The 12,826-nt window shown below is 37.7% G+C and overlaps 1 protein-coding gene across 1 annotated transcript; it reads right to left on the bottom strand.

Moving 5' to 3' along the window:
* Positions 1-5,171: 5,171 nt before the first annotated feature.
* Positions 5,172-8,574, bottom strand: LOC147761354 (uncharacterized). Its single transcript, XM_087015730.1, has 3 exons — positions 7,382-8,574; positions 6,859-6,956; positions 5,172-6,480 (listed from the first exon to the last, which is right to left on the bottom strand). The coding sequence occupies exons 1-3, from the start codon at positions 8,466-8,468 to the stop codon at positions 5,884-5,886; spliced, it is 1,782 nt and encodes a 593-aa protein (XP_086871856.1). The 5' UTR covers positions 8,469-8,574; the 3' UTR covers positions 5,172-5,883.
* Positions 8,575-12,826: the final 4,252 nt, after the last annotated feature.

Consider the following 12,826-nt stretch of genomic DNA (forward strand, 5'->3'; position numbering starts at 1 on the left):
ATCTCGTTCCGGTCAGAGGATCATACACAGATAAAAATTAAGAGTAAAGCTTGGTTCTTTTTGAAGAAATATAGCTCTCCACTGCATCTCGTTTCTGTTTACAATACATTGCAATGAACCCGTTATATTTTTTCTTCCCGATTCAACTCCCTGGTGAAAGATATAGCCAAGCTTTCCCTGAAAACTAGTACGAAAAAAAAAAAAACAAATCGCTGCCAATGAAAGTAGTTCCCTTTTGATTCACCCTAAAATATTGAATGCCTATTACATGATGATAGACTACAGCGTGCCAGCATGCAAATAATGGGTTAGCTCTATGGAACGTCTCGCATTGCAATTTTACTTCTATGCTATTTCCATGCTTCTTTACCCGTATGTGTAATTTTAATTAGAATGTGAAACTCGATATCTGATCACTTTTGACTTCATTTTTATTTTTGCTATTCGGGCATTTATCGCCGAATGATGAAATACAATATAACATTTATGAAGACAATGGGTGTTACTTCGACCACACGTGCTATATCAGGTTACCCGTCTTTAGTAATATATATCCTCCAAGGCTCTCTCAATAGTTTGGAATCACGACGATATCCTATTTCTACCGCAATTTAAATGTTTGCTGAACAATTTTGCCATGGCCACGTACAATGTAACAAAGCTTCCGTGCTGTGCGTGCCGTTAAATCCAAGCACCTTTTCAGATCAATCGTGAAAACTAGAGGCGCATAAAACACTAACAATGCAACGTAAATTGTTTACGAATGGTTATCTTCTAAATAAATAGGCAGGGTAGGTTTCTTTTTCTTTTTTTTTTTTTCTTTACAGTCCTCTTCGTAGGCAATATGCTGTGCAATAATACTTGAAAGTACAGTCCACGGTTTGAAAATCACCCAAATGCTCATTTTTGCCATCCACAACTTCTTATAAAACCTTACATATACCTTAAAACGGTCCAACCCCCTTTCTCTGAAGCGTATTTGATATTGATACTTCGGAGCTTAGGAAGATGGTCTCTGGTTATAATCACACAGTCATCAAAACTAGAAATCATCCTTTTGTTATAACGCGCACGATTATCCTTATCTATAGTCGGGGCTTAAATGTATTTGCACAAATACAATTGCAGAAATAGTGCCTCTCGATCTGAATTACGTCGGCGACATGCAGATATCGTAATAATTGTGAGACTGTTTTATATAAAATTCAATAACTGTTGATTTGTTTTAATTGCCGCATTGATAAGTAGTACTACTACTACGTAAGTTTTCGGCCTATATGTAACTAGAAAAGCACTCCGAGAGCGCAGACCTCCGCCAAGGCAGCAAAGTCTCCTCCCAATGCCGTTTCACCTCTACATTTTCATTCTATAATGATTTAGTTTTTTATTTTTTATTATTGATTGATTGATTATTGATTGATTATTGATCCGGATCATCACCAAAAACTAATCATCTGTTCCTTGGCCCACTTCTGAGAGTTCCTGAAAATTTCATCAAAATCGGTCCATAACTTTGAGTTATGTTGATGACAAACAGACAGAAAGACAAACAAACAAACAAACAAACAAACGGGGGTGAAAACGTAACCTCCTTGGCGGAGATAATTACAAAGCAGCCAAAATAAAGGGGCAAGTCAGGATTATGCAAACACAAAATGAATAAAACGGTCATTATTATTGCGGAATAATTCACCCACACATCAATTGGCACCGACTATTACAACTGGGACTCTCTACTCATACAAGGCACCGGTTATATTGTGTTAGGTGTACGGAGGAGAGTTGTGCTTTTATGTTTATAGGAACTTAATCATAAGCAAAATTGGTCTACGGAGAGCACAGAATAAAGAAAAAAACGTCCTTTTGACACCCCCCCCCCAACTCTGGCCAGTAGTAAGGAAGATGCAACAAACAGAAGTCTTCGCGCTCTCACGCTATGTTCTCCAATCAGGGATTCAAATTAATGAATTCGAGACATAAAAAAAATGCTGATTTCCTTTTAAAAAGTTGAACTAAAAAACTGTAATTCAGTATTCGTTTCCTTATCTGATTTTTGTATGCACTGTCCTTATTATCAATTGTAATAAAACCCTTAGAGGAAATTCGTCTATATGCTAGTAAAATCATTTGGAGTGAAAAATAAATCAAAACTTTAAATATTATGTAATATTATTTTACGCACTGTCATCATTTTTCACATATTGGGATTTTCATTATGTGAATTTTAACTCTTATAATCCTGAAACTGTAATATTATGGACCATGTTACCTGTTGTGAATGACTAAAATTGAGTGTTGATTGACAGTGCTGTTATAAGTATTATTTATTATTGCATCAAAATTGACAAAATGGACTATTTTCTGCATTTTTATTTTCTGCTTTTTGTCTGTACATTTGACAGGTTTGGTGCCTTGTTACATGTTGTGGTACAAACTGTTTGGACCAATCAAAATTAATCCAGTTAACTGACCATGAGGAATGAGGGGGAGGGGGGGGGGGGGTAGGTGATCCGCTTAATTACTTTAAGGCAGGATGGTCAGTCTCTCAAAATGGCGCAAAAACACAAAAGTGTACCACACAATGTGAAAAAGGTCTATGTTCCCTCTTTTAGATTCACACTCATGAGTCACAAGACACGATATGAAAGACAGAGTGTGCAAAAACACCGGGCACTTGCATTGCGCATGTAACGTCAATAACAAAAGCTCGATGTCTTCTCGGTTGAACTACAAGTAAGAACTTTAGTTTTGCGGTTTTCTTCTGCGGTTTGATTTGAAATGACGATTTAAATGTATATTTTGTAGTTGAATGTCCTCTTATTTTTATCTAATTTTAATAAAAAAAACTATGTTTTGTCTTTAGTCAGTTTACTTTTAAACTTTATTTTTACTCGTCTCGTGAAAGCAACTAGACATACATTCGTGTTTTTGGTACGTACTGAAGTAGTAGTACACTGTGGTAGTATATGTGCTTCTCACAATAGTCACGGTGCTACGAATGTCCGTCTAATTAAACATTTTGACGAAGTACAATATATATATATATATATATATATATATATATATATATATATATATATATATATATATATACGTGATTAGAATAAAAAAAGGTTAGAGGCAGGTTAATTGTTTATTTTCTCTCTTTAAAAAAACGCATTCATTTTAGACTCGCGTCTTGGAACTAACGTCAACCAGATTTCCGATGAGGTCGTTGCTATTTTTAGCAACGAATCACCTGAGGGAAATATATTGCGTTGTTTCCACATCACACATATTGTGCTTGGCTCATCTACGGCAATTTAATAAATTTCAAAACTTGCGTTAGGACACACTATAGCTTAAAGTTCCGAGTATCCTAAATATTTTGACTTGAAAGTAAACGTTTTAACTTCGGATAGGACATTTAGTAAGGACCTTATGTCAAAATGAAAAAGCAAAGCGGAAAGTCTACATTATGAATAGCAATTCCGTCAATGACATTTCAAAATCGTATTTTCAGCCTATCAGGAGCCTACAATGTATGTCCACGAAAACGGTCTCAGATTTAGATCCTATTAGCCTAGTTATGACATGCACCAGGTATTCATGCATTGGAAAATTATCCATTTCCAAATTTAGTGCACATGAAGTAGCCTCTATTTTCTCTTTTGGTTCAAATAATTTTAAAATTTGGTCTATTTTCATTCGTTTATGTATATGTTATTTATAATTTGGTATTTTTATTTTTTATTTGTGTGTGTGTGTGTGTGTGTGTGTGTGTGTGTGTGACAGAGGTAAGATGATATCATTATCCATTATCTGGTTGTAATTAGGGTTGAACGAAAGGGTAGCTCAGACTCCTAGCTACAGTAGTTTCAAAACGGATAAATGGCCTTATTCAATATCGAAAAAACAAAATCATCATATTCACCGCCCCCTTGTCCAGCCTCGGCAGTCAGTTATCTTGACACAGCTTGAATTGATCTTTCTGTTATAGTAGGATTATGGCCAGTATCAGAACAGAAAATTTCGTTGATAATTTGGGGGGGAGTGGGGGGAATGCGGTTTACCCCGGGAAAATTCGATAAAAATGAGCTTTTGACGAGAAAATCCTAGCTTGGAAGGCCTTAAAGGTACACGCCTTAGAAAATTTTCAGGCATACTTTGCATGTTTACATGTACTGGAAAGTATCTTATCTTTCCCAATTCAGGTGACTGGTCAGTCTTTTAGAACTTTAAATCATTTAATAGAAATGGAATGAAGCATCGAATCCAAGTGCGGGGACGGGTCAAGGAATGCTTCGTGAGTAGGAATAATAACTTTTTCCCCGCGGAAAAATCATTTGTGTGGATAAAAACCGGATAGAGTACCTTTAATAAAGTCTTATATGAGAGTCGCCTAAACGGAGCCCTCTCACTCAACACGGCAACTAAATTGTATAATTGTAATTCTAATTGGTCCAAAGAAACACAAATCAACCTGTGAAAGAGCCCGTTCAGAATAGAAGATCCGAGGATCTTCTGATCCACGGATCAAATATGGCGGACCCTACATGAAAGATTAAGAGCCAACTTATCAGCTGATGGTCACCCCGCCGCCACACTATTTGTCCTATCCGAGGATCATCTGATCCACGGATCAAATATGGCGGACCCTACATGAAAGATTAAGAGACAACTTATCAGCTGATGGTCACCCCGCCGCCACAATATTTGTCCTATCCGAGGATCTTCTGATCCACGGATCAAATATGGCGGACCCTACATGAAAGATTAAGAGCCAACTTATCAATAGATCCTCGGATCTTCTTTTCTGAATGGGCTTAAAGGGGGTTAAGAACCGCATCAACTTCATTACAAGTCAAGAACAGTTAACGCGTTTTAATGCTGATGCGTGTAACGTATACGATGTGAAAGGGCGGAATTAGTACTTGCAATTGATCAATGAGACGACGCTTGGTTATCATGTTTGGTCAGTGCTCCATCATCGAAAGAGATAGTTCTCCACTCTAAATATTGTTGTCATTTTTATTTCAGTAGTTATGAAATGAATCATTGTTTATGTTTATTATATAGCACTGCCGTGAATTTTTAGTAACGTTATGTAATTTATTTTTATTACAACATCATTTAATTTCATGGACTTTATGCTAACACTGATACCCATTTTGCCCAAAAGATTGGGATCCTTTCTTTTTTCATCATTGTTGGGGCAATTGCCGTCAAAATCGATGGCATTGTTTATTGCGTTCCACGCACTGTTCTTCTGACATGCGTTGGGGCAACTGTAAGTTTGAACATGTTTTCAGGTGTCTCGATCCAACGGCTTTGGCCGGACAAAAACGTCAACGCCTCTAGATACAGCAACTCCATTCAGCACGTCTAGCGCCATTCCCTAGAGATTTTTTTTGTGTGATACATTTATATCTGACAAGAAGAATTCAATGCAACTCCACATACAGCCTGTTAATTTGTAACGTTCATATATTACAAGGGACAGTACCGGTATGTTGCTTTGATAAAAACGTTTGCTCCAAAGAAGTGCATAACAGTTTCTTGGTATCAATGGATCTCTGAAAAGAGGAAATAAGGAGACAAAGGTGACCCCTATTGAAGCGCCCGCATTTAAAACCTGAAGCATATAGGGCACAATGGTGGAAGAAGGTCGGGCGAAAAGCTTTTTTTTTTATTTGCTTTAAAATGTTCACAAATGCGGTGATGGTCCTCAGACTCTTTAGCATTTCCTCGCTAATCGAAAAACTGTTGTTCGTCAATCCAAATAATGCGGTAATGGTCCTCAGACTCTTTGACATTCCCAAAACCTGGCGTTCGTCAATCCAAATAAAATAGGCCCATCATCTGTTAGATTGCAGACCAAATGTATTTAACATATGCACCTATTTAAATGTTAGGTATATTCATATGATATCGTAGGTGGGTAAAGAAAGCGGTTAGCATAACCAGCCACTGGAAATGTCCTGGCGAGACAGAAGACGCGTGGCCTATAGTCTCTTTGCCAGACGTAGGCGTGTTCATTATGGGTTCAGCAAAGCTGCGGCTCTTCACAACGCTGGTTTCAAAGATTACCCCGCTGTAGTTAAGTCGAGGGAAAATCTGATCAAGATAGGCATCCATTTCAACCAGAAACTTTTCGAACATCCTCCGGGCGTCACTGACACGTTTAACGCTCCTCCGCAGCCGAACTGGTATCACAACGGTGATATAGTTTCTGTTGTATGATGGAGGGACGCAGTCAAATAGTCGGCTTTCCTTCTCCTTCACCCATGCCCCATAAGGCGAAAATCTCGTCAAGTGTATCACTGCAAAACGCCGCCAAATGAAGGAACAAACTTGATCAAACTCAGAGCATGGCTCTTTTATCTGCTGTTTTGTCTCGAATTTGACATGTAACCGGAAGAGAAGGTTATACAAAAGATGAAAAGGAGGTGAGCAGAATCTTTGTCCCGCTAAACAGCCTTCATCCGGTTTACAAGTGTCCTACAAAAAAGCATAAATGATATGGTTTAAGATATTGTGCAGTTGTAGCCGTCCCATCGTCTGTCTAAGCTAAGTTTGAACAGCGCTAGCTGTTCTCTGTTTTAAGTCTTATACGGAAATTTAACTGTTCGGTGCTTATTGTGGAATGCACAAAGATATAATTCAGGAATGAAGAAAAACAAAAACGACAAAATGAGCGTAATCTTGACACTTTCACAGAAAGGTGAAAAATTTGACGACTTTTCCCCCGGCCACTCAAGCCCCAGGTAAATGTGTCATACTAGTATTCTGGTTACACCTTGTAAGCTTAAGGGAGCTGTAAGACAAGCGTTAAAGCTTTCTTGAAATCTTTCTTGAAAACAAGTTATTTGCACTTACATCATTTTCGGCTCCCTTGCAACGCATCTCCCTGTGAGGATCTAAAACTGCAAAAAATCCTGGCGGGTCGAATACTTTGAATTGAAATACAGGTACATCTAAGAAAAATAAATGAGAAAAATTTGTGTAATTCTTTACCAGTACAAAGACTACTTTAAGCCTTCAATTAAACGTGGCAGTGAAATGTTCACATTAACCGAGTAAAATATCTTGATGGTATACTATATCTACTGTGAGGTATCGGGAACTGTTTAACATCGCGTAATGAACAAGAAATAATTGCAAAATTATTAACGTTTTCAGTTTCACCCCAAAAACTGTTTTGTCACATATCGATGCAGCAGTATTTAAAAAGTAATGGATTTTAAACATGATGATTTTAAAACGAGTATGAATACTAAAAGAAAGCGGGAATGAACAATCCAATCGTCTACAATTAAACTACATGTATTAAACTGCACTGATAGAACACTTATATAATACCATTTTTGCATTTTTATATGTAAAACTAAAGTACTTTTACCTTCATCGTTACAGTCTATAATTCTTACTAGAGATTCTGGCTGCAGGCGACAAATCCAACAGAAAATGTTTCGTACGAAACCGTAGCCATAGCGGCTTACAATGGTGGTCACTGAAACGGGCCCAGACTCACAACGGTTTTTAGGTTCGGCCTCTGTGTTTAATGGACAAAGCCCATCATCCGCGAGTATAAGGTCCTCGTGGCTTCCTCCAGAACCTAAACACGGTCGTCCCGAGTAATGGTCCGGCATATCAAAAAATATTAGGCAATCCTCCGTTGTCCAAATCAGATCCAAAATTTCATCAACTGTTGTGATGTTTTGAAAATGTTCGACGCCTGTCCATCTGCATGAAGCTTTGGGTGTCCATGCTTTGAGTGGCCATACCTTGTGACAGGCGGCACAAAAGGTGTTTCTGAACGTGACGTTTGCCTCCACTGACGAGACAGGCAACAATAAATCTATGTCGTTAGTCCAGCCTTTGGACTCGCATTTTCGGCGAACATCTTCATCATCCCAGTCCCTTGGACATGAAGAGACGACCCAAAAATGTCTTAAGGAAATCTCCGGCATAGCTCCAGTTCCCTGTAACCAGCATTCAATGCCTTCTGTTTGTATGTCGATTCCCGTGTATTTGGTTTCCCTGCAGTAACGGTCGTAAGGCCAACAGCAGTCGCCAAAAACACCGCACAAGTCGTCGCAGAAACAAGTTACTAGGATGACATCAGTAGCGAGGACGACGTCAGTTGTGGACGGGAGAACGCGAACACAGAATGGGACGTTGACTGTGACATTAAAAGGAATCAATTCGCTCAGCACATCTGCCGCTGAAGCATTACCACCTTCGGTTTTCATTCTCGGTATATTTGGGAATGGGTGCTGAAAGGAGCCACTTTCATTTCCACCAACTGTTTCGTGGTGTTCCCCGCGGGTAAAATTTCGTAAGAAATCTGGCGTTGAAAATGTGGCCGATGTTGCGTTACTTAAAGATTCGGAATTGCTTCTGTTGGCTAAAACCTCAGCATTGGTCGTAAGGAACCAACGGGAAAATATGAAGCCACATAAGGCCAGCATTATCGACACCCTCATTTTTAGAAATAGTATTTTTTTCTTATTGCAACGCTGAAGTATAACGTGAAGTATATCTACTTGAGGCTACGGTCGTATTGCAAGTAAATTATCTCTTGATTCCCTGCCGAGTTCCTATTCTGAAAGCGCCTCAAAAGTAGTATCTCGGTACATATAAACTGTCACACTGATAGAGGCGGAGCATCCGTCACCAATAGAAGTTTGCAATCATCATTCTAGTTAAACATTGAGAGGGAGAACCTATGAATGCAACCACATGTTTAATGCTCAATTCCATTTCTTATCTGATTGGCAGTTATTGCCAGCAGTTTGGTGCTGCTGCGAGGTTAGGACATTTCATATTTTGGAGTAAAACGACAGTCACATGGATAGTTTCAGCCAATTAGAATGCGAACAAAACCACTTACACCATAATTTGACACTTTGAATCTTCGGTAATCTTGTCTTTTGCAGCAAGGGATTTCAATAATTGTTGTGGTATAAGACAAAGACAATTTGTTTGGGTTGAAATTTTAAACTAAGTATGAAAAAATGAAATAAAAGCAGTACACTGACACAAACTTTGGCAAACCCCTCCCGAGAATGGCACTATAAACAGGGAGTTTGCTAACAACACATTATACGTGTTAGTAGTAAGAGACGAGTTTTTTAAGCTGCAAATCTTTTAATGTTATTTTTAGTTACCCTTGAAGCGTAAATGAGGCGTTGCAAGCGAATTTTAATGACGAATGGACTAGATCCCCTTGGATACCTACGAGGTGATCTTTCAAATATGTGATAAGCAGAGGGAGGGGGTCTTATTTGTTAAGCGGAGTTGTCAACATACTAACAAGTCGCGAGCCAATGGCCTTGTATTCATCTGATTTGTCAACAATTTACCGCCTAATCATAGATTTGCCAAGCAAAAGGTGAGTGGTTACCGGGGTTTGACTGTTTTGTTGAAAATAAAGTAGAGTCATTTTATTTTACCAAAGATGGTGTTGTTGAAATGATGTATTATATAATTATTCTAATATTTGCTATTAAAATGAAGAAAAAACTGCAAAGTTATGTCATTCTGTTGCCTATAATTCCCCAATAAATATTTGCCAAGCAAAGGGTTGGAAGGTTAAGAATCTTTGTTTTGCTGAAAAATTGCAGAGTCATTTTTATTTGCCAACGACTGTAGAGTTGAAACGGTGTATTATATAATTATTTATTATTTTGTTATTAAAATAAAGAAAAAAACTGCAAAGTCATATCATTTTTGTTGCTCATAAATAGCCCATTTCTCGGCAAACTGTTTTATAGCCACACTGTTTGACCTTAGTGCATCTGCACTAAACCTGAGGGGTTTAAATGACCACGCGATGAACAATGGGTCGAGATAGACCAAAGATGGCCGCTGTCTTATCGTTGAGTCACGGATATTGTATAATTTTTCTTTATTCAAAGGCCAAGTTTGAAATGATTTATTATATAATTATTTGAAGAAAAACTTCAAAGTCATCATGTTTTGCTGAAAGAATTACAGAGCCAGTTAATTTTGCCAAAGATGGCCATTGTCTATGGTTGCTATAATTCACTTCAAAAATCAGTCCCCACTGCACCAGTGTCAAGTACTATGCTTGAAACATCCTGTAGGTAATTCACATGATGACAGCTCTGAGTTACGAGGTCTAAGGAATCTATTGCTCACTACTGTCTTTATCTTGTACCCTACTACGACTAGTCCTAGGCTGATCAAAGCTCCTACGGTGCTAGTTAAACCATCTGAAAAAAAATCAAAACGTACGCAAATTAAGCAGTGTCATTTATGGCTCAGCCACAGAATCATGTTTGATTTAATTTATTTTAAAGTCTCTAGGTTCCACATAAATAATTGTACTGATGCATTATATATCTGATTAGTTTGATCTACTCTTGAATTAAGTTTTACTGATCTTCACAACAAACAGTAAAGCACGCACTCGTCTCCACTGCACCATATTATGTACTGGTACTATGCTTAAATCGTCCTCGAAGTCTGCTAATGTAGGGAATTCTAATGATGACAGTTCTAAGTTACCTGGTCTAAGGGATCTATTGCTCATTATTGCTCGTTTTTATCTTGTACGCTACCACAACTAGTCCTAGGCTGATCAAGCTCCTACGGTGAAAGCTAAATCATCTGATTATAGGCCTATTAGTAAAAATCAAAACATTGTACGCAAATTAAAGAATGTCATTTATGGCTCACAAAAGTATCTGTACCGCTTGAATTACATATCTGATTATTGTAAAACACGCACATTGTACGAAAACGCCGAGTCACGAAACTGGAATATTCTTAAGACATAATATCTATTTAACTGTTCTGGAATCTTCTCTCTTTGTCTGTGGGAAAACGCAGAGTCACGTAGAATATTTTGGAATTATGAAAAAATCTCCGTCTTTGCACAGAAATAATCAGACACGTCTGGGTATCATATGTTTGTCAAGCGGATTTGCAAATGTACAGAATAAATTAGTGTCTGGTGTACACGCGTCTTTCAAGTGGATTTGCACATATCAAAAGTATTTAGTGTGGAGGTGAAATGAATACTGTATTTGAACGGACAAAGCAGTCAGCTGGTATACTGCTGTTTAACAATAATGAATGGCGAACGTTGTTTATTGACAAGGAAGTACTGTACCCTAAAAAGCTTTTGATCACTACCGTGACTTTCCTCATTTGCATCATCTTACATAAATCGTTTTACTATGACCGATAAGTTTAATTTAGTTGCAGTAGAATAGAAAATAAAATCATTAACAGCAAGAAGATGCAGAACTCGTTACAGAAAATAAAATAATAATAATAATATTTATTTATAGTCTAAAATTCTTATAAAATATTCAGTAGACTTTACATGGGTAAAATGAACAGAAATGAAAATATAATATTTGTTATGTTGGTAATTGATATTTATATGAATTTATATGAATAAAGAATGCAGAGACCTTTGTAGAATAGACTGGCAAGAAAAACGAAAATATATTGTGGTTTCTACTTCATGTAGCAACTAAAGTGGAAGATGACTGTACGATTATGAAGACACAAGCAGACGACCGTGTATTACCGAACTACTTTAATGACTGATATCCCTACGCAGGATGCTTAGGCATGAGTGATGGGGCTGGTGCTACTGCACTATGCATGTAGATAGTTCCATTTACATCTCCTCCTTTGTGAAAAGCTTTAATCACTGCTAAACTAAAATTATTAATGTAACTTGCATTAAAGTCTCAATTCTAAACTGTTACTTAGTGTTGCTAATAAAGTCTGCACAAAAGTCCTTCAAAAGTCAATCAATAAAGCAATAAATTGCAACATGAACTTATAACGTTAAAGTTATTTGTCTCATTATAGTTTTTCGAGTCTTTTAAATGAATCCATTTGAAACAGGGGTAAATTAAGAAAGTCTGCATTTTCCACTTTTTTTATAGTCTCCATTGTTCACAGTCTCTAATGTTCACATTCTTCTCCTTTACTCCTGAAAGGAACTGAAAATACTAAAAATATGCATATTGAAACAGTCCATGCTAGCCTGCATGTAGATCAAATAAAATGTCACTGCTTGTAATGTAAGCACAGAAAAAAAAACGCTAGCTTACATGCAGTATTTTATGCATAATTATTTCTCACAGAATCTCTTGGGTGTTTTTATTATTCTCCCACTCCTAGTCATTTTCCCAGAATCTGATTTTTCTTGTTTGATGGTCTCTGGATCTGCACATATATTACTTCTGTCAACCTCTGGTTGGAATTTTGTACTTGTTTCCAAACACTGGTTGTTTGGTACTTTGAGAATATGTCTCCTATTTCTGCGAAACTCACTACCGTGATCACACTCTACATGGTATGAATTTGGTGCATATTCTCTTATTACTGTTGCTGGTTTACTGAATCCTGTTTTTTTCCTGAAACATGACCCGATCTCCTGACTAGTGCAGGGAGTGGTCTTGCTGCTTTGTCATGAGAGTTTTTCTGTTGTAGTCATTTTTCTGACAGACGGTATGTGATCAATTCTTGGCCTGGCTATTTTTCTGTAGCAGTGTCTCACTCATAGGAATGTTAGTTTTGGTGCGCCTCAATAACATACGTTGTGCCGGGTACCGAGTACAGGATCCTTAACATTTCTGCTATTGAGCAAGCACAAATACGGGTCACCTACTTCCCGGGCTGTTTTCTCGAGTAATCCTTTCGCTGCCTGCACGGCTCTCTCTGCCAATCCGTTACTGGATGGGAAATGTTGACTACACGTCACTTGACTGAATTTCCAGGAATTGCTGAATTTCTTAAACTTTGTGGAACTGTACTGAGGTCCATTGTCTGAAATAACAATGTCTGGTATGCC

The sequence above is a fragment of the Lingula anatina genome, chromosome 6 (genome assembly GCF_051362555.1).
Source record: "Lingula anatina isolate TDL-2025a chromosome 6, LinAna3.0, whole genome shotgun sequence".
Classification (NCBI taxonomy): domain Eukaryota; kingdom Metazoa; phylum Brachiopoda; class Lingulata; order Lingulida; family Lingulidae; genus Lingula; species Lingula anatina.

What these genes read in the sequence shown, in the direction of transcription:
- LOC147761354 (XM_087015730.1), bottom strand. Translation starts at nt 8,468, where the DNA reads ATGAGGGTGTCGATAATGCTGGCCTTATGTGGCTTCATATTTTCCCGT. An exon ending in TATAGACTGTAACGATGAAG is followed by an intron (nt 6,957 to 7,381) that starts GTAAAAGTACTT and finishes TATTTTTCTTAG; the next exon opens with ATGTACCTGTATTTCAATTC. An exon ending in GCAAGGGAGCCGAAAATGAT is followed by an intron (nt 6,481 to 6,858) that starts GTAAGTGCAAAT and finishes GCTTTTTTGTAG; the next exon opens with GACACTTGTAAACCGGATGA.